At 40.3% G+C, this 23,038-nt stretch overlaps 1 protein-coding gene across 4 annotated transcripts in view; it reads left to right on the top strand.

The window, feature by feature from the left end:
* The window catches only part of NARS2 (asparaginyl-tRNA synthetase 2, mitochondrial), a 132,839-nt gene extending 117,996 nt beyond the window's left edge, over positions 1-14,843 (top strand). For 2 of the 4 annotated variants that reach the window (XM_040489485.1, XM_040489483.1), the window contains 3 exons: positions 684-781; positions 3,066-3,092; positions 6,363-7,203. In XM_040489485.1, coding sequence (XP_040345419.1) covers positions 684-781; positions 3,066-3,092; positions 6,363-6,507 — 270 coding nt within the window. In that variant the 3' untranslated portion in view covers positions 6,508-7,203. Of the gene's footprint in view, positions 1-683; positions 782-3,065; positions 3,093-6,362; positions 7,204-14,580 lie in introns of those variants that run through there. The other 2 variants (XM_040489484.1, XM_040489486.1) reach the window with 2 other exon arrangements.
* Positions 14,844-23,038: the final 8,195 nt, after the last annotated feature.

Below are 23,038 nucleotides of genomic sequence, written 5' to 3'. Positions count from 1 at the left end.
GCTTGATCTACCCCTCCGTGGCAAAGTGGGACTTTCCCTAGCCTGATTTTCAAAATAAAGAATACAACATCTAAAAACAAAAAATGCAATTTATTCTGCATGGTGATAGGTGATTTTTAATATCTCATAATTTTTAATATTTGCCACATTTTTTGTCACATTTTTTATAAATAACATACCACATTTGTGAAGAAAACACATTTAAATACATTGCATACATGGTGCAAGAAAGGAGAGGTAACTGTCCACAATTTCTGTATCATTTATTCTAAAGATTATATTAAAAATTTGATTTTGAGGGGCGCCTGGGTGGCGCAGTCGATTAAGCGTCCGACTTCAGCCAGGTCACGATCTTGCGGTCCGTGAGTTCGAGCCCCGCGTCAGGCTCTGGGCTGATGGCTCAGAGCCTGGAGCCTGTTTCCGATTCTGTGTCTCCCTCTCTCTCTGCCCCTCCCCCATTCATGCTCTGTCTCTCTCTGTCCCAAAAATAAATAAACGTTGAAAAAAAAAATTAAAAAAAAAATTTGATTTTGAAACCACGTCAACAGATAACATAAATAATATTCTGGTAAGCAGTTAAATAGCCAGTCGCCAAAATGTTAAAAGTTCCACTTGCTTGAGAAGCTGACAATTGTTGGAATCCTCTGAACGTGTGAGATTGTTTATAGTTTTTTCCTTTTTAGGTTGCTGCTGTTGATCTTCTGGTTCCTGGAGTTGGAGAGCTCTTTGGAGGAAGCCTCAGAGAGGAACGGTACCATTTCTTAGAGCAGCGACTGGCCAGGTAATGATCAGACCTAAAAGAAACAAAGTTCAGAAATTGATGATGAGGCAGTCTTGGCAAAGTAACAGAGAAGAGTGAATGAGCCTCAGCGCCTGACTGACCTGGATCTCAGATTCTTTGTGGACTTGAGCAAGTTGTTATGTGACTTCTCTGAGTTTCCCTGTCTTAAAGATTGGAACTGTTATGTGAAATAAGGCCATAGTGTTACTTGTCCACTAATTTGTATGTATCTCTCCCTATAGAAATTGCTTTAAAAAAATTTTTTTAATGTTCATTGATTTATTTTGAGAGAGAGAGCACAAGTGAGGGAGGGGCGCAGAGAGAGAGGGAGAGAGAATCCCAAGCAGGCTCCACACTGTCAACGCAGAACCCGACATGGGGCTCCATCCCATGAATTATTTGATCATGTCCTGAGCTCAAATCAAGAGTCAGACGCTTAAGCACTGAGCCACCCAGGCACCCCAGAAATTGCTTTTTTAAAAGTTAATGATAGAAGCCAACCTTAAAGCTTGTCCTTCATTTTTTGTCTTCTCTGTGTACTTTTTTATTTACTCTAAATTATGATTGGGGACATAAACAAAGACTCCTATAGGGACATAAAGACAGACTCTGAACCAGAGAAAGGATAAAGCTGGAGAAAGAAAGATACTAAAAATACCCACTAAACTAACATTTAGAATAAGCAGTTTTCCCTTCCTTGGGTTTTCTGCTATGTAAGGGTCTTGATTAAGCTATTTGAATAACTTATTTTAACTTGCTGTTTGAGACCTAGAAATTAATCCATAAAACGCAGAAAATGTTTTGGAGATGAGAAGTAGAGAATTGTGTTTCTAATTGAACTACCACTCCTATGCATGCGTGGTTTGCCAACAAACCACAATGACTTCCTAAACTAACCAAGGTTATAAACTTCTGTTTTCCATGGTTTCCACTTTTGCTGTGCCAGACTTTAAAAAAAAAAAAGTTTTTCCCATGCTGAAGGCTTAATCCCACTCTCCTACTCTCCAGATAATACTGGGTTTCAGAGTAACCTGGAAAAGCCATAATACTTTGAAAATATCTTGTAAAATTAGCCATTTGTAAGTTCTTCTTTTCCTAGTGGAGAAATGCTTAAAAAGTTGATGTTTTTTCCAAGATCCCAACCTATAAATCTGTTAGGTAACTTGTTTTTGTAATCCCAATCATTTGAACTGCTCTATTTGGTCAGGGTCCAGAAGAAAAGGAATAAATATGTTCTGGGAGGCTTCTTTTTTGTTAGTTAGGCCCCTAATTCCTTACTACTATAATGTTAGAAAGTCCTGGGAAAATTGTGGAATTGAAGTAAAGGTCAAACTCCTTAGATGGAAAGAATTTTAAGATTCTCTGGTTTTTTTTTAAGCACAATAAAAATCACACATGGCAAGAAACCTCATCTGTTGAAAGATTAATTGGTCTGTTTTCTTTGCTTGCTTCCTTCCTTCAGGAAACCTTTCCTCATAACATTACATGTTTACCTAATATCTGATTATATCCAAATTTATCTTTCCTAATGAAATGGTTATATGTGTTTCCCTATCTTAGGGATATATCTGTGACTTCTGTTCATGTTTTCTGTATATCTGGTTTTTTCATAGTCTTTATCACTTCAGATGCACTGTGATCCCAAACATTTTTTTAAAAAGCTGAAATTACTTTTTTTTAAGATTTTATTTTTAAGTAATCTGTACACCCAACGTGAGTCTCAGACATAACTACACCGAAGTCAAGAGTCGCACACTCCACCGACCGAGCCAGCCAAGCTTTAAAGGGCTGAAATTAATTTTCATGAGTACTAAGAGCTTAAAACTTTATTAGCGTTTTTCAAATTGGCCAGAAAACAATTTTCAACCATATTCTGGAGGCAGAATCTATATTATTATTTCAATGTTACAGAATGAAAGTTGTGTCTTTGTGTTCCTTCTGTGTGCCTCCCAGCACCCATAATTATGGTGCTTTTCTTATGTCACAGGACAGTAAGCTCATCTGACATGGACCCCTTCTTTTGGGCTCTGGACTATACTTCCTGTAGCATTTGTTGTCTCTGCCACTCACTTGATAACACCTTAGACTATTGGATACGTTAGCTTTCTTACCATATTAAAGGTTCGGCTTCTCAACTGTATTGCATGTTCTTTGAGAGCACAGGTTTTTGTGTGTACTTCTTTATAAAGAGCACTTTGCATACAACCCAGAATAAATGTTTGGTGGTTAGTATCTTTATCTTCTTGCCATTCTCTGAAAGAATTTTGTTATTTTCCTCTTACAGATCAGGACTAACGGAAGCCTACCAATGGTAAGAATGTGACCCTTAATCATTCTTATTATAGCTGTTTGGTCTGATTGTTACACAAGTTTTACGTGTATTCCCAAGGCACTGTGAAACATTGTTAAGAAAAATGAATAGTTCAGTTCTCAGATTATTTATTGTCTTTGAATCCTGGAAAAATAGTAATGATAGTGGCTGCCATTTATTTATTACTTATTGGGTGCTGCTGGATAACTGTGTTAAAATTTTAATGTATATTTTCTTATGTAATTATCATAACACCCTGCGAGTTGGTTACTATTCTTATCTCCTTTTTATTACCCCTCCAGACCTAAGGTCTAGAGATATTAACTAACTTAACCAAGAGCACACAGAAACATGGAGCTGGGGCTTTTTTCCTAACCATTATGCTTCAGTTTCTCTGTGTGTGAAATTAGAGTTTGAGCGAAGTGATCCCTAAAGTCTGTAGAAATCTGTGCTGTGTAGGAAAGAGCACTTGTCTGCATTCATACATTTACTTCTCCAGAATTGCTCTGGTTTTCTTTCTGCAAACCCTTTCTTCAAGTACTTTTGAATACATACAAATTATGTACTTATGTTTTTATATAGTAACTTTCCTTCAGGATCTTGGTGTAATAATACCAACAATATTATTAATTCTTCTGCTATCCTCAGGAGAAGGAAGGGTCAAATTGTACACTTGCCTTTTGAAATACCTAGATTACAGAAGGGCAGAAGCCTAAAATGATGTGCAGGTCATGACCCTTAAATGCCTTATTATTTACCAATAGTGACTTTATTTTCTTATTTTTTATTTTTTCAATATATGAAGTTTATTGCCAAATTGGTTTCCATACAACACCCAGTGCTCATCCCAAAAGGTGCCCTCCTCAATACCCATCACCCACCCTCCCCTCCCTCCCATCCCCCATCAACCCTCAGTTTGTTCTCAGTACCAATAGTGACTTTAGACATACTTAATCTCTCTGAGTCTTGGTTTTCTTGGCTCTGAAATGGGATGATAATATCAACTTAAGAGGATTATTGTGAGGATGAAATGAAATAATATAGGGTAAGTATCTACCTAGAATAGAACCTCAGTAAAAGCTAGTTTCCTTTCCCCTTTCCTTTGTTCTGAGTCTCGCTATGAGGTAGATGAGCCTCCTGATTGAGCAAGCTTATGCGTTTTGCCTGTTTTTGTCCGTCTACAAGATAATCTTCATAGTATGCAAAAACTAGCTAAATACAAATTTTAATTGTTTGTTAAATAAGTGTAGGCCTTTCTGGTCTTACTCATTTCAGTACTATTCTTGTCCCAGCTAAAGTTTTCAAACTCTTAAGATCTCTAAATATAAATCTCTGTTATTCTACTCTGCTTCCTTTTGTCTGGTAATCACAGTATTTTAAAGGTGGAAGGGATTTTAGAAATCTTCAAGTCTGCGATCTCTGCTAGTGTTCCACTACATTGTGAGTAACCACCCCAGGTGTCTAAAGATTTTACTCACTTCCTATTTCTCCGTGCCATATGCAAATAACATCTGTAACTAGTTCCACAAATTTTTGTGCCATCTCTTCTGTAACCTGGCTGCCGTAGAATCAGTTTAACAACAATCTAACAAATACATATTCCTTTGAAAACTTGTTTTTTAGAAGTGGATTTTTCTGTATATCAAAGCAAGGGCAAGAAAAATGCTACAGACTAAATCCATCTGCTGAATTCAGTTTCCAGCCATTTATGCCAGTGTTTTGACATCGATGTATGAGAAATTTAGAGCCAGCTGAAACTATTGCTGGACTTTTAGCAGCCAGCCCAGATCCTGCAGGTGTTTGTGGCAGGTGGCTTGATAGGCCTTTCATCTCATTTTCTCAGTATATCAAAGTATGCCCTGCCCCCATGCCTTGTAAACTTGAAGTTAATTCAGCTACCAAACATTTCATTTACTCAAGATTGTGCTTTTTCCATTATTCCTGATAGTTCTTACTGGTCTGAAGTTTTATACTAGATACTCCTGTTCATTGATCCCTCGCTTGGTGGTAACTCACCCAGTTGCAATTCCTCTTTTATTTTAGAAAGATCCATATTCAATCTTAATTGCCTAAAATACCAATACATGTGGTCATTATTACTGATAGTGGGTAAATTAGGTAATAGTCTTTATTCTTGAGGATCCAAATGACTACCGGCTGTGGCACTTAAGTTTTATTCTGGAAGTGATTTTACAAATCATTCAAGAAGCTATAAAGAAATCCCCCACCAAATGACATAATAAAAATACCTGTAAAGTCTACCTCCTCCTTCCTTTCCTAAAATAAATTTATGACAAGCCGGTGTATTGAAATCTGAGTTTGAATCATGGCTGTACCATTTTCTAGCCACATGATTTTAAATGGGAATAGAATTAGTATAGCTAGGTTTTGTAGGCTATCTAGCCTTCCAGAAAAATGGATTTGGACATACTATACTAGGTTTGAAGCACAGGACTGGAAATTTCACTCTAGCGTTCAAGAGTATATTTTTATGCCTTCAGACAACAAATCTTCATGGAGGAAGCATCTACTCCAGAGCAGACAGTAGAGATAAAATGGTTGAATAAGGCACAGTTCCTGTTCTTGATAGAGCTTACATTTTATCATTTTATAGGGTATCATTTTATAACCTATCAGCAAAACTCTTCACTCTTCTCTCTGTATTGAACAACATGATTTTAGTAGGGAAAAAAAAGCATTAACAAACAAAAATAGAAGAAGAATATATTTTCAAGAAAATTAATAAAGTTATTAGAACATTTTCTGTAGCCTCATGAGGCAAATTTTCTGCATATAAGTACATAAATAACTTAAAAAGGATCAAGTGACCAAAGCCTATGAATGCATGACAGGAATGCTATTTGAGTTACCTTGGACAGCTCATTATAACTTGTTCTTCACCTGTCTTTGGAGGGAAAAGATTTGTTTACTACTGTGATGTAGATCATGGTGCCTGGGTGGCTCAGTTGATTGAGTACCAGACTCTTGATTTCAGCTCAGGTCAGGATCTCATAGTTTGTGAGATCAAGTCTCATGTTGGGCTCTGCTCTGACTGCACGGAACCTGCTTGGGATTCATTCTCTCTCTCTCTCTCTCTCTCTCTCTCTCTCTCTCTCTCTCTCTCTTTCTGTCTCAAAATAAATAAGCATTTTAAAAAAATGATGTAGATGGTAACAAATGGCTGCAAAATATTTTTGAAATGTAAAATTCTATCATGACATCTGATACAATACAGCATCTAATAGGTGATGATTCTCTTTTCAAAATCAGGTATCTGGACCTCCGTCGATTTGGATCTGTACCACATGGAGGCTTTGGGATGGGATTTGAACGCTATCTGCAGTGCATCTTGGGAATTGACAATATCAAAGATGTTATCCCTTTTCCAAGATTTACTCATTCGTGTGTTTTATAGCTGGAAGACCAGTTAAAGAAAATCACCCTGTGCCAGAGGTACTGCGTGTGAATGTGCATATAAGAGAATACATGTTTGAAGTATAGAAATGCAAAAGTTTTCAATATGTAATTGTCATGCCCTAAGATATGACCTATGAAAAATAGAAGTGATCATGATTTTCTTAGAAAGTTGAGAGCAATTCATGGAAAAATGAACTCTCTCAAAAAGATACTTGCAGCAGGTAGAATCTCAAAATCTATTATGTCAATTAAGAAGAAATGAAGAAACTGAACTGTGGTCTCAGAGGTCCTTTCAGACTCTTAAGACAGGATGAGATCATGTGTTTTACTTTGTCTTTAATCATTAGAGCACTGCTCTTTGTGACCTCTGAGAAACAACTAGGAGCTAAAAATAAAATGTTGGATCTTTTCTCCCTTTCCAATTAATCTATGATAAATGCCCATCTTATTCTCACCGTTTTACTAAACATTACAGAAGAAAATATTCCTTTTGGGGTCTTTTTTGAGTTAATATTAAGTTAATGTTCTGAATTGAAATCTTTCATCAGACGGGGTGCAAAAAGTCACATTTAATAACTGCTGATCTTTAAGTATAAAAATAGCAAATGGGATGTATTAATTATTTAAACTAATGACTGTTGTAGTTTATAGTAGATGTTTGTAACTTCTCTAATAATAAAATAGATTTTTGATACCTCTGAAAGAAAAATACAGATATATTTTTAAATTCCATTTGTCCTTTCCACAGTGAAAAGTGGAAGAAGGTATTTCCAGTGTAAGATGAGCATGCAAATGTAGCTAAACCTGAAGGACGGGTAATTTTGGACTCAAAAGGCAATATTGCCTATTAGAGTTTTTGTGAGGATTGCTGATTTGGGAATCTGAGACCTGACAACTGTAGCACTTTACGTGTATGATTTGGACAAGCCGTTTACTCTGTATGAGCTCATACATCATTTTCCTCAGAGTTGATACAACAATTACATGAAAGTGTGTGTGTGTGCATGTGTGTGCACGCACACACACGCACACTTAAAACTGAAATACTACACAAATTTTTTTTAACTCTTGTAGTCTTCATTGAGTTACATATCTATGGACTTACAGCCAAATTATATGCTAAGTAGAATTTATATGTATCAAATAATGGTAAATGGCATGCATGCCTAAATAATCAATTTTCTAAGTCTCATTAGATAACTTATCTGAGGTTATTTCCTGATGAGTTTGTATGTGGACTTTATTTTATCCTAACCCAAAGCAAATGACTGAAAGGAACTGCCAAACCTTAGAGCTGGAAATCACAGAAGCCACTAAGATGTTCTCATGACCAAACTTCTGCCTGATGCAGAGAGAGCCTATACCTGGGCAGGCACTTGTTGGCAAAGAGCTCAGTATCCCACAAAATAGCTCATTCCATTTCTGAATCTGTCTCATTTTTCGTTTTTGCGGAGCTAAAATATGCTTCCCTAGAACTTTAATCCCCTGGGCTCAGATACCAAGTTTAGGGCAGGACAAAAGAGATAATTAGAGCTTTCATAAGGCTTGCCTCAATCATGGGCTAGAGAGATAAATTCATTTGTTTGTGTAACAGATATTATTTGAGCTTACTCAGTATGCCAAGAATGGGGCTAGGTGGTAAATAAATGATAGTGAACAAAAGAGAAATGGCCCATGCCTTCATGGAATTTACAGTCTATTAGAGAAGATACACAATCAGTAAGCAAACAAATGTATTTCAAAATATGACATATGCTATAATATTTTATAAAGAACAGGGCAAACATAGGGGCGCCTAGGTGGCTCAATCGGTGGAGCGTCCGACTTCGGTTCAGGTCACGATCTCGCGGTCCGTGAGTTCGAGCCCCGCGTCAGGCTCTGGGCTGATGGCTCAGAGCCTGGAGCCTGTTTCCGATTCTGTGTCTCCCTCTCTCTCTGCCCCTCCCCCGCTCATGCTCTGTCTCTCTCTCTGTCAAAAATAAATAAACATAAAAAAATTAAAAAAAAAAAAGGAACAGGGCAAGCATAGATAACTTTGCTAGAGAAGGTATCTCTGAAAAGGTGATATTTAACCTTAGACCTGGAAGATAAATGCAGAAACCATTTTAAAACATTTGCAACATCAGTCAGTATTGATTTGACATTCAAGTCTTGATACTGTATTAATTTTGTGAAGTGAGAATCAGAGACTCTCATAGGCCCCCAACCTGAAACACTAATATTTTCCCAGGCTCTCGGGCATCATGTCTCCAGTGATTTTTGAGGAACCAGATAGAATTATAATGTTAATATGATGGTGGGGCATCAAAAATAACAGTGATAGAAAGAACAGTGAATCACAGAAACCCCAGGTGCTGATCCCAGAGCCACCATTGATTTATCTGGAGAGTGTTAATCTGGTACGATCATCTTTGTGCCCTCCAGTTATTTCACCTGCAGAACTATCATTTCGAAATAGATCAACTCTAAGGATTCTTTTTCTATCTCTTAATCTTTCAGGAATCTGTGCTGGAGATAGTCACTAATAACAATCGATTTAGAGTCTAACTTATACACTTGATTTTTAGCACATGTCAGGTCTCTGAAAATGTACAGTGAAGTCAAATCACTGAAAGTTCTGCAATAGACTTCAGTGTGTTCATTGTGTGTGTGCGTGGGGTGGGAGAAGGTCCTCCTCAAATAAACATCGTTCTTGCCTTTTTGGTAAGTTTCAGCAGTGTATTTCCCAACTTTCATACTTACTTGTTCTTTTCCTCTATGGTTGATCACACAGTGAGTATCTGGTTGAAGCCAAACACTTGCCACTCATCACAAGCCTCAAAATTGACATCTTTGACTCATTACTTTTACCGATAATTGAGCAACAGCAAATACTGGTGTCAGACAAAGATCATGAAAATGCCAAAACTAAACTTGCCGGCAGGGCAGACGGCATCTACAGGGAAAACTTTAAAATGCCCACTTGTCAGCTGCTGTATGAATATCCAGATTCTGCAGAGAAGCAGCATTGTAGAATCCTGTGTAGAATGAATAAAAGTCAAGGACTACCCACGCTATAATATTATTCTTATAGGGCTTAAACTGTGAGTTAAAAGGTGATTTGAGGGTGTTAACTTCTGCTTGAGTAACCAGTTTCCAATGAGGGAAAAATCAGATTCTGTTTTCCCAAGATTTCCAAACGTCACCTCAAAATAGCAACCCCAGCCACCCAAGAAAGAGTGTGTGTATTTTAAAACTTAGAAATGGTTTTTCCATCATTAATTTCCATTGTCATTTCAAATTTTGCATTAGGTGGGGAAAAATAGTTACTTTCCATCTGGCTGTCCTCTGGCCTGGTGAGGTTGTGCTTCTATTTATTCATTCATTCATGTATTTTTTTGGTCTCACAAGAACTTAATTGTGTGAGTGATCCATTCCAGATCTAGACATAATTCTCCCACCCTCTGACCCAGCCCAGAGACTGACTGTCACAGAACAGCAAAGGAACTGTTTGACCTTTTGTCCCTCTCAGACAGTATCTGCCAGAAGCGTCCCTCTACAATGTTATACATTCATTCCCTCTATAAATTGAATCTGGACATTCAAGCATGACTGAACAGGCACTGAAGATGCAATTGGTGAGATGGATTAACTCTACTCTTCTTTAAATCTCTTGTTTCAGATAATTATAGATGAAAGATGCTTATTTGGATTGGATTGCTATTTATTCATATATTTATTTTAGTAAGTGGTGAGGCAAGAACATAAAAATGCAGAGTTGAAAGACAAATTGGCCTGGATTGAATTGATAAGAAATGCGTGGGGCTTGTTGGCTTCTGATCAATATTTGTATTCAGTCTGCAATCTTAAGTATGTATAATAAAAAGAAAACAGGTGGGAGTAATATCTGACTGTAGTTTCTTCCCAGTGTATAGTCCAAATTAAAAGGCATTCAGGACAAAAAATAACCTTAATCACCTGACCCAAAAATGATTACGATCTGTCCACAAGACAGATCTTATTAGATCATGACCAACACACCTCCAGAAACTTACACATTCTGCCATTACTGGAGTCCTGAATTACTCCTCTGATCAGCTAAGGTCCCAGGTAGCTCTTGGGCATTCTAGTTAGCTCCAGTTTGGTTTGGAGTCCAGTGAATTTACAAGCACTATTAGCACACTGTGTGGGAGTTTCCAGGGGAACTTTGTAAAGAAGTCAGGAGTTTGGGTGGTTCTTAAACTGTCATTCAGGCAGCTATTGAGTTAACATAGTTCATGACTCTTCTGTAACTTCCTGCTACATCTTTACTGTTCATAATTATTATTAGTAATATGACTATCAATTGAACATTGCTTTACAGTTTACAGAATTTTTTAATGTATTCACAATGTATTATGAACCTTGTTCTTTTGTAGCTTACTATGCCTCAAATTCATTTGGTTTAATAAAAGATTAGTTTGTTATGAAGATTGGTTATTAGGAATTCCTAATATCAAGGGAGAGTAAGACGGCAAATAAAGTCCACCACTCTTAGCCTCCAGAGAAACTGAAAGCACAGAGCTTTATGGTAACCAAAGAAGTTTGTATCTTAAGCCTCAGAGTTTAGTGGACATGTTGCAAAACACACACTTGGGCCTCTGATTTCCTTGTTTTACACAGGGGGGACGAGTTCAAATGCATTCTAGTACAGAGAAGCACTGGAATAATGGGCCCTGGACCCAGCAGTGTACTTAAGCTCACTGTGTCTCTCTCTCTCTCTTTTTTTTTTTTTTTTTTTTATGGTTTATGCTCATATTTGCCTTACTTACCCTCCTCTTAGGATCATCCTAGAATATACATGGAAAGATAGATGCAGGAACTTTGGTGGGGATTATTAATATCCTCCCCCAAAGTGATCAGCCTTTGATATGTCAAGATGATGCTCTGAGAATAGAAACGTGGTAGGCCCATCCAGCACAGGTTTTATCATGCTACAAATACACATATGCACAGCTAGAACTGTATTCTGCAAAACCTGGGCCATTTGCAGCTGTGACTCTTTGACTTATAACCTTCTCTGCACACTGGTTCAACAATAACTGCTTTGCTCTTTTCCTAGGATCCTGGATTTGAAAATCTCTTAAAGATCATATTTCTTCCCCTGTCTGTGATGTATAAACTGCCCTCTCTTGTATTTTCCCAGCTCCTGGTAGTTTACCCTGTCCCTTCAGTGAATAGGAGCTCTCTACTTAAGGGAGAACTTTTGCTATCCTTGGAGAATTCTGACCTGATAATACCCAAACCTGCCTCTCTCTAGCAAATGTAATAAGGAACACAGGAACACCATTTCTTCTCCCCAGCCTTCTCTTCTCCAAGATAGAATCTCCGGGGCTGCACCCCACTAGGTTATTCATCGGGCAGTGTATTCTTAAAGTGGGCCTTTCTCTTGGTAGAGGAATGCTTCCCTCCACTGTCCACTCAGCTACTACCCAAGTATGCTGTGATACTGGTTTTGATACTAGAAGAGCTTAAAAGTCTCCAGTGCCTCCCTTCCAGCTGTCTTACATCCTCTAGTGGTTGCCTGTATACGTAATAACTGCTGAGGAATCTTAATTACGGTTTCAAAATGTTCAGGGCAATCCCATCCCCCTTCATTTGGGGATTGCAAAAATGGATTTGGGTCACATACACATTTGTTGTTGAAGAACATTAACTTTTTTCACTGAAGATTTCCACCAATTCACATGATCTTTGCAGTGTCCCAAAAGGCAGGAACTCATTCCTGTACAGTTAGGATATAGCTGGCCAGTGATCTCTTTAAGTGTGATTTCCATCTTCTACATTCTGTACTAAAGGTTTTCACATTGGGAAACTGTTGGGTCATATTCCTGCCAGAAAATGTGGTGGAGGTTTAGTGTGTTGGAAAAGATATTAGACAAAGAAAAGACCTTTTCTTTTTTTTTTTTTTTTTTTTTTTTTTTTGGGGGGTGAGTGGGGGGGGGGGGGGGGGTTTTTTCACCCAAGCAGGGGGGGGGCAGAAGGAGAGAGAGGGAGACAATGTCAAGCAGGCTGCACACTCACTGCGGAGCCTGGAGATCAGCTCAGGGCTCATTCTCACCGTGAGATCATGACCTGAGCTGAAATCAAGAGTTGGACGCTTAACCCACTGAGCCTCCCAGGCGCCCCTCTGATTGAAGTCTTGACGCTCTGCTTTTGAACTGCGGAACCTTGAGCAAGTGATTTTATCTGTGGGTTTGGATAGGCATCTGCAGAATGAGGGTAGTGCTTATCTTACAAGTGTTGTGAGAAACAAAACTGTGTGAAAGGGTTCCCTAAACTGAAAAGACTGCACAAATATAAGATCTCCTGAGGGAAACCTTTTTAAAACTCAAAAAAAAAAAAAAAAAAACTATCAACTAAAATATCTATTGCATGTTGAATGAAATAGTTTATAGCCATCAAAAATTATGAGTGAAAATGTGTTCAAAAAATGTTAAATTGTAGATTACAGTTACCAGTAGTGTAAAACCTGTGTACATGGACTAGAAGCATACGGGAAAAAAATGAGATCAGCTATTTCAGGGCAGTGGAATTGAGTGACTTTTTCTTTTAAAACCTCTTTGGTGTGTTCAGTTCAGTTCAGTAAACTTACTGAGCACTCAAACTGCCAGGTGCAGTGCTAGACTCTGCACATACAGAGATAAGTAGGACATGCGCCTTGCCTCAGGGACTCCCATTGCAGATGGTCTTGGCCAGAGTTTATTGTGAATAAGAATCACCTGGGGAGCTTATTAAAAATTTCAGGGGACGCCTGGGTGATTCAGTGCGTTAAGCATCCAACTCTTGATTTCGGCTCAGGTCATTGATCTCACAGTTCATGAGATTGAGCCCCCATATTGTGCTGTGCTCTCTCAGTGTGGAACCTGCTTGGGATTCTCTCTCTCCCTCTCTCTCTACCCCTCCCCTACTCACGCACACATGTGCTTCCTCTGTCCCTCTCTCTCTGTCTCCCCCAGAGTAAATAAACTTAAAAAAATTATTTAAAAATTTTCAGATTACCTTGGTTCTACCATAGAAAGTCTGATTCAGTAGATGGAACAGCCCGCAGTTTGCGTTTCTTAAACAGTCACCCTGAGTGATCCTAATGTAGGTGGTTTAATTCCATGCTGTGAGAAAGCTTCAGGGAGGTTTTAATATTTTTACAGTAAAAGGTAATAATTACACAAATCTGCTCATTGAAGAACATACTATTTTTGATTGTTCTGCCTGCACCTTGGAGCTGGTTTTTTATGCCTCTGTACCAAGGAGGGAAAGCCAGCCCACAGAGTGATGTTACTCTTAAATCCATGCAGCATGAAGCCTTCCACACCTCTTGACCTAGATCTGTTTTCCTCCCTTTCTTGTCCACTGCCTCCCCCATGTTTTTTCCCCCTGTGCATCTGTATCTCTCCCGCTCTGATTCTTCCAATGCCCAGTAATATATCAACATCCAGATTCTTCCCCTTCCTTTTTCCAGCCTATCCCCCCCGCCAACCAGACATGTCAATTTTACTGAAACAAACATGTCTGCTTTACTAACTTGTTCTGGAAGGCTCTTATGTATGGTTAGTATTTCTCAGAAAACTTAGGAGTGGGCTATTCACTGATCAACAACCACAAAATTATCATGTGTGGAAACTTCTGTGTTTTGGTGCTTGACTGTCGCATAGCTCTTGATTAACTTTTTTCCATTGGGTTAGCCGTCCTCAACAGATTGCTGTCCTGCCCGTCGAGCTGGAGTATACCCTGCATTCTGACACAGCACTGCTTGTCTCCACATGCCTGTGGATGGGCTTGGGTGGCTTTCCCAGGCGACACACCTGTCACCACTTAGTCACCTAGAATCAAAATAATACAACTCTAATCACACTGAGGCTGTGAGGCTTTATTTTAGGAGGGGTGACACTCCAAAATGCAACTAGCGTTTCTACGTTTTCACATGTTCATGTTACTTGTACTTCAAGATACCAATGGTTGGACAGTGGCTTCCAGAATCGCTCCTTTCATTGTGCTCCCTGAGAACCATATGCAAATACCAGCCATCTTACACTGCCATTTGTCTTCTCTGCAGGAAGGAGAGCTCCGTAACATAAGAGAGACCGCATCCATGTTTGTATCTGCAGTGCCCTGGAGAGTATCCAGCACATAGTGGGTACTCATTAAAAAACTCTTGAATGAATTAGGTGTCATCGAGGTGTCCAAAAAAAACCCAAAAAGAAAAGGAAAAAGAAATATGTCCATCAGACAACAGGGAAATTCTCCTTAAAAAGTAATTCCCAAACTGGTGTTTCCCTCTTTATGTATCTGAAATATTTCATAAAATTTTAAACTAGCGTTTTCAGCATAAAAATCCAAGTCTGGAGCCTTTGCCTGAACATAGAACAAAAAGTTAAAAATTAAAAGTATGAGTTCAACTGGTAATTTATCTTTAGGAACTGTTACTGAACGTGAGTTTCTAAGGTGTCTCTCCTGGTGTTGCTTCTAGAGTACAGTAACTAAATAGAGTTCTCAAGAACTTCGCTCTACTGTTCATCATTACAAAACCAGCACCGACCCATGTCCTTGCACACAGTGAGTGCTTAGTAAATAACAAATGAATATATTTGATTGAGGGGAGAAATTCACAGCAAGTCTCAGATGAACTCAGAGTTGCTCAGATTTTCAGTTCATTACTGCTAACTCAGTGCCTGTCTCTGTGGGGCACCCCAAAACAAGAAAAACCTAAGAGCTCATAGTTTTAGTTCCCATACAGCTGGTTGATAATTCTCTGTGTTCCCACAATCCTTTGAACATACCTCTACTACAACATTGTCCACACACTACTGTAGACCCCTGCCTACCTATTTCTCTCCCCAGAAACACCCTGAACTTCTTAAGACCCTGGTCTTACTCATCTCGGTGTCCCTATGCTGAACTCATGGTAGTAGGTTCTCAGAAAATCCTTACTGAGAATTAAATAACAAGGACATAAATGACCTTTCCTAAGTAACATGTATTTGAATATATAGTTTGCATTTGGATAAGAGTATATGCCTTTCTAAGTGTTTTCAGAGTTTCAAATGATAGGTACTGGGTAAGTCCTGAAAGAAAGTAGATCAGTTTTCATGCCTCTCTTAAATACTTGGTAAGGTGTCAGTTTAGTTATCAAGCCCATTCCTGCTCTGAGAATCACCGCCCCCACCACACCCTAGCCCATGGATGCCCTGCAGACATAGTGGGGACAGGAGCTTCCCTTGCTGAGTGGACTGGCAGTGGATACCTGACCCAAAATGGGCCAGTATCATTTTCCCTTGGAAAAGTGGGATTGAGAACACTAGAAAGTCTGGACTGGTTGCTTGAACCAGGAATATATAAACTTAGGAAATGCAGAGCAACCATGTGCCTCAAGAGACAGAGAAGGCAGTCTGCAGAGAGAAATGAAGGCACATGCTCGGAGATGAAAAACCAGACGGCCTGTGAGAGACAGACACACACATCCAAACTGGCTGCCTAGTTTTTGCTATATTTAGTCCTCAGTTACTAACCTTCCTGAGGCCAGATTATTCAACTTTTTCTTGGGTTCCATGGGATGTGCCTCTTTTTTTTTTTTTTTTAAACCAATAAATTTCCTATTTGGGCTTAAGGAAATTTAAAACAGGTATCTGCTTTTGCAACTAAAAGAGAACATTAATACACTATCTGATTTATGGAAAGAATTCTCATTACTTTTTGTTGTTGTTGTACTTCCATTACCTTTTAGTCATATCCCCACATTATCCCACAGTACATGTTAATCAGGAAATTATTTAGATGAGAAATTTCTGATAGATAAGATGCCATAGGAGGATAAGTGAGTGACATATTTGCTTTTCAAGTGTCTTGATACCCTGAGTCACAAAAACAAAACAAATGAATAGATGCTTATTTACAGAGGGGGGTTGGACAAATATCAGACCTTTTTTGAAGTACAAAATCAGATTAGAGAGGTTTTGAAGAACCAATACATTTGGCAGCTTCCCAAGGCATCTATTTTTGAAGATTCTTTCCAAAACTGTATAAGAATGGCTTTTGTCATAAGCCTTAGCTGGGTTTCAGACTAGCCAAAACTGCCAACTGTAAGAGACTAAATAAAAAAGCATGTGTGCCTAGAGCAAGCCAGACCCCGCTGTTGGCCGGCCATAAACAATGAAAGTAAGATAAAAGATTTTGCTCTTCAGAAACAGTTCCAAATGTGTTTAGAGTTGTGTGTACCATATTCATTCAACCCTGGCATGCCGCACCCTGAATTTAGTCCTCGCTTAAAATAATCATTTTGAAAACATGCATGGAAAATAGGGAACTGGGAACTGCTAAAATCATCATTTGGTTCCGGAAAATTTTTTCTGAAGAAAATCTTCGGGCTTTTTCCTAGAGTGTTACGAAAACGCTAACTTATAATGATTACTGCCAACATATTTCTAATCATTCTAGGAAAAGAAAACAGCAACAAATAAGTTTCCAGCTCTTTGCACAGTCAACACTCTGGACCTTGGAGAAGCTTGCATGTAATTTGACTGCAACTACTTTCCTTTTTTAGTTAATTGTGTTAAATGTGCCTCATAACTCCTAATCCCGGTGGGGCTGTCATTTAGAAGGGGCTGGGGGGGAAGCTGTTTTAATTCTGGCTTTTGTTTCAGCCACTAAATGTAATACCACATGATTGTTGACCCAACAGTAATCCAGTTAAAAAACAGTCTTCAGAGTTACTGCATCATCAAAATTAACCCTGATTACATCAAATTATGTTGAAAACAGACCACAGCTGTTTGCCCTGTTGAAGCAACTGCTTGAGAGCTCATCCAGAAGATCTATCTGGGTGTCAGGAAGATACATTTTGTTTTTTATCTTTGTTTCTTGTCACAAATGTACGAGGGAAACACTATGTTCTTCCCAGGGTGCTTGGTGGGAGTTGAAAACTTTGTGATCCTCCAGAATCCAAAATCTTCTTAATTCCAAAGTAGAAGAAAACCAGATCTTTTAAGGTTTCAGTTTTCTATAGAAAGGACGTCAGAAGAAGGAAATGTAAATCTATTGAGTATTGCTCTTGTCAGCAGGAAAGAAATGGAACTTAACTGCAGAGAAGGATGGCGGGGCCTCCTCTGGTAGGCTGCGTGCAGTCATATGCTAGGGATGGCTCATACCAACCCATTAGCGCAGACGGTGGTGAAAAATTTTGCAAGCTGGTTGCTAAAAAATAGCACTATTAAAATTAAATAATTTTAAATGGAAAGTAACAAGAATCGGAGAAGATGGGAGACAGATTGGAACTCTCATACATTGCTGGTAATGCAAAATGGTGTAACCACTGTGGGAAACAGTTCAACCATTCCTTAAAAAGTTAAACACACGGGTGCCTGGCTGGCTCAGTCCGTAGAGCATGTGACTTTTGATCTCGGGGCCATGGGTTTGAGGCCCACGTTGGGTGTAGAGATTACTTTAAAAAAAAAAAAATTAAGCACAGAGTCACCCTATGATCCAGCAATTTGACTCCTAGGTATATACCCAAGAGCAGTGAAGATGTAGGTTCACGCAAAAACTTGTACACATATGAATGTTCACAGCAACATTCATAGTAGCCAAAAAGTGGAAACAACTGAAATATCCATCAACTGAAGAATGAATAAATAAAATGTGATACATTCAGTCAAGGAAATATTAATATTTGTAATATTGCAATATTTGCAATAAAAAGAAGAACTGATATATGCTACAACATGAATGGACCTTGAAAATGTTATAGAAAGTGAAAGAAGTGAGACACAAGAGGCCATGGATTCCAATTATATGAAATGTCCAGAATTGGCAAATCCATAGAGACAAAGTAGATTAGTGGCTGCCGGGGGTTCAGATTAGGAGAATGAAGAGTGGCTGCTAATGGATATGGAATCTCTTTTGGGGGTAATAAAAATGGTCTAAAATTAGATAGCAATAACGGTTACATAACTCCGTGAAATACTAAAAACTGAGCTGCTCACTTGAAAAGGGTGACTTTTATGGCATATGAATGATACATTAATAAGTTAACTCATAAACTTACAGTTAAATAAATTATATGAAAAACAAAGGGAATAAGCAACCAGAACTATCAGTTACTAATTCACTACATTTTCCTGTTATCTCTGCTCTATTGTATCTTTATTTTGGAAGTACTAAATAAAGATATATTATGAGCATCCCTTAACTGTATTCATGAACATAAAGTCTATAGCTTGAAATTGGTCAGGAAGGTGGGGAGGGTATAGTATTAGCACCACAAAAATTGTCGTATACTACAAATCAAGGCTACGTCCACTACAACCACCAGTGAGCCAGGTGTTAAACATTTATCAGCACAACACTGGTTGTATGGATCAGATAACCATTGTGGGTACCTCTGGTAGAAATAAAATGAGATGGTCTCCTGTGGCCTTTGGATCCCCAACAAAAATACTAGCAAATCTACAAAGCCACTATACATGCATTCATTGCAGAAGAAAATGACCTTTCTGGTCAGCTGTTAGAAGAAACTCAACTTGGACTCAGGAGACATATGTTCTCCTGTTTTGCTAGTATTGTGTTTGGGTACAAGGGGCTAAGTGATAGAGCACCTGTAGTACTGTCACAATGAGGCCAGATAACAGACAAACCACAAATGATTTAATTCTTAGCCCCAGAGAGGAGAGTATCTGGGGAGTCTGCACAACAGTGTCGGGGTTTGGAAACCAAAAGTTAACACAGTTACTTCTCTGGAGCCTGGAGATAGGAGTCAAAAGGTCTAAGGATCCGTTGTTTTAGAAACTACCCCAGGATTTCAACCACCTGTGAACATGAAACTGCATAGGATTACCTCCACCTGCTCAGCCCCTTCCATGAGACCAGTCACTGTGGATTTAAACACTCTAGCTGTTTGTAAGTAACTTCACAGATCCTGTTCTCTGGTGTGGATGGATCAGAGACTTCTGGATGCTTCAGGAGTCCACAGCTCCCAGTTGTCATCCATTAAGGGTTGTTTTCTTTTCATTCTCACGACATTTAGCGAGCATTGATTATGTGCCTGGCACCATGCAGAGAGGCTTTAGGGATACCACAAACGAGGACGACCCAGCCCTGCTCAGGTATTTGCAGTAGAGTGTGATAACCTAATTTATATATGTGCAATGTGAATTCAAGAAAAACATGAACAACTGTGCTGAGGTGTGGGGATGGTGAGTTTTAAGGAGAGGGGTCTTGACATATGTTCAAGATCCAATCCAAGGTAGAAGTTCTCTGAAGGAAGTAAGAGGCCATCATGCAAAGTATGGTTTGGAATACCAGGGCACTTTCTCAGGGACCTGACAAGTCTTCGTTCCTGGGAGAATATGATAAATCCACAGCATGGTTTCTGAATACAGTGAGGTACCACCCTCACCAGTGTCTGCAGAAATGTCCCAGAACCCTTACTGCCCCAAAGCAATTAGCACAAGTTCTAATTTTTCACAAAAGAGAAATTGGGAAACTGGACTTGCTCCAACTTTTCCCATAAGAAAGTTTATTTCCAGAATATCTAACACTGGGTGTAATGTCAAGTAACTCTCAGACTTTTAGCAGCTGCAGACAGGGAGGAAACCACACTATTAGGTCTTCAGCCACACCCCAAGCCCACTTTTAGATCTCTGTCCGATCCAGATGCCAGAAATTGATTTGAGTAGCTCACAGTAATTAGATGGAACTAAGTGAGCTCAAAGCATCCGGGGTTAAAGTGGCACACACCTCAACATTCATGAGAGTCCAGTGTCCTGAAAGTCACCAGCTGAGGTGGCTCAGCTGGCCACAATGACCTTAGCAAGCAGCACTCAGCTCTGAAATTAACCTGTCAACTAAATTGAAGGGGAGAAAAGGCTAGGCTAGGACACAAACATCCATCCCCACCCCCGGTCCAATCACTGACGTCAAGCTTGGCGTGGGTGGTATTAATCATGCCAGCCTGGTGTGCAGTTGAGGACAGCTCTCCTTCCAGCCCTTCCAACCCGTTCCTGGGACCGTTCCATCAGCCATGCACCTGCCGCTGGCCACAAACCCTCAACTCGCAGACAGGCACGGATGCAGACTGTTGCTGACGACACTCAAAGCCAGAGTGCACCCTCTAGAACACAGGCTTGGGTGGGGGAGGGGCGAGAACAAACCCTTGTGCCCATGCTTTCTTCCCAGGTGTGCAGTTCTCTAATCTCTGCAATGCTTCCTCCAGAGAAGCTCTCACCATGAGATGGTCATTTCCTGAGGATTTAATGAGAATATAGGATTAATGACCCAAAGCACTCTTTGCAGCCGGTCATTAATTCCCCCCAGGAAATACCCATGGTCTTTAATCAAAATTGCCTAAATTATAGACTAGTGATGCGTGTCCTCACAGGTTTGGGGGCTGTGGGGGGCGGGGGCTGTCATCCCTACTGGTTCCAATAGATGGCGCCTATCTTCATGTAAATAAACCACTCCTAATTCATTTCTCACTTCTCACCAGCGAAACCAGAGGGCATTAACAACAACAAAAAACAGCACGCAGTGGAGAGGACTTAGTGAAGGCCCAGACAGGAACGTTCTGTTCAAGGGCTGTCCCCAGGCCTGGCACACATCTCAGGCTCAGAAGACTGAGGCACACCAGGGTGCAGCCAGAGACCTTAGCAACAGTCCAGCCTCCTGTGTGCAGCCTGAGCTGGGTGCTGGCAGCTAAGTAATGAGAAAGGTGGGGTGAGGCACCGAGCACCAAGAAGAGGCCCTTTCTGTAGGCTTTGGGGAAGGAATGGGATGTTCAGAGAAGACTTCTTGAAGCTGATACAGGTTTCCCAGACTATCCACAAGTTTGCTTTATGCCCCTTCACTTTTACGAAAGACCTACATTACTGCTTGTTTTGCTCACCAACAGAATTTTCACCTTTTGGTGATGGTAATTGCTTCTTCACTTTACCCCATTTCAGCTTACCAAAAGGTTTCATGGGAACACACCCCTCTTGGATTGCAGGGGTGGAGGGAAACCTGTACTCTGTAACTGTTGTATTTCAAGGCCCCTCCTTTCTTGGCCCACAAAACACCAAACTTTTCTTTTTCCACATGGAATTGTAAATAATGGGGAGGTAAGAGTCTTTTGCAAAACAATTTAAGAGCTTCTGGCAGAATGCAGCCCAACGCCCAACTAACCCTTGCTGAATCTGCTGCCAGTCTGTCTTGAATCATACACCTATCAAAGGATATGTATCAGAAGACTACTCTTCTAGGGAAAGATGAGGCATATGTATGCCTGACTTGCATCATATACCTTCAGCTGCAGACAATCCATGCAGATCTCTCAGACTGCAATCCCTGAGACTTGGCACTATGACTCAGATGTGAATGAAGTCAGAAAGATTGCTTTATTTTGGTTGGGAGTCGCCGCCTCCTGATCGATTTGGGAGGCTTGAGTATTTTGATATTTGTCTCAGGGTTCCAAGGTACTAAAGCCAGAGGTTAAAATGGCCATAATTCTAGTGGCGGCCCTTAAATGTGGCATAAGGATCCCTCAATCGGAAAGCTAAGGCAGCTCCGATCCCAGGTGTAGCCTGATAGTTCTGGCTCTACATTCAATCCAGCAGGATAGTGAAATGAGGGGTGCAGGGGAGCTGACTTCTACCTCTCATGATGCTTAGGAAAGCTGGCAGATAGTAAAGGATTTGCTTTTACAAATTGATTAAAGTGAGTGAACTTTCTCCAACCCAGGTATAAAACCAGAACGATGTCCAACAGCTTGAAACAACTAGCTTCACTGAACAGAAACTGGAAAATGGACAAAATAGCCTTAGTCCAACGTGGTGTGGAGAGTGTGAGATGCTGTGTCTCCTACTTACCTGCCCATAGCACACTTCTCTATGGATAAAATGGATTACGACCCACTTGGCTCTCCATTGTACAGGCTTTGGCACTTTAGGCTATCTGTAAAATGGGAATAATACCGCTCGCCCAATTTGTAGATTTGTGAAGACAAGTAAGTAAACCAGGAATGTAAAAGCGCCCAGCACGTATTAGTCTGTTTTCATCTTCGCTTCTGCCGTCAAGGGGGTGCGAGAGTTAATGAAACTCTTGCTGGGAAGCGGATCACTTATTTCAGCCAGAACCTGACCCACTGAAACCTGAAACTCAGAGTGCATAGGAAACGCGAGCAGCCCTCGGGTCCCTTCCTGACGACCCTCTGTGAAAAATCGATTCGCGATCGAGGGCGCGCAGACCCTTCCCTTCACCCCACCCCCGTTCCCACCAGGGGCGCGGCCGCATCCCCGGATTGCTGTTGAAGCTTGAGGGCGGAAAGCAAGACCCGGGGGCGCGGCTGGCGGCCGGCCGCCGGCCTCGGCGTCTGCTCAAACCTCGGGCTTCCCGGGTCCCTAGAGGCAAGGCGGTGTTTGCGTCTTTGAAGGCGGCCCGCCGGGGGGCGCGGCCGGCTGTGGGCGTGGCGAGCGCGCGCCGCCCTTTTTCCTGCTGTGGCGCCCCCACCGCGGCCCGGCTGGGAGTGCGCGCGGGCGCGCGCGGGG

This window comes from Herpailurus yagouaroundi, unplaced genomic scaffold (assembly GCF_014898765.1).
Source record: "Herpailurus yagouaroundi ecotype Mexico unplaced genomic scaffold, PumYag 180, whole genome shotgun sequence".
Classification (NCBI taxonomy): domain Eukaryota; kingdom Metazoa; phylum Chordata; class Mammalia; order Carnivora; family Felidae; genus Herpailurus; species Herpailurus yagouaroundi.
This window is presented reverse-complemented; position numbering and strand designations above follow the sequence as displayed.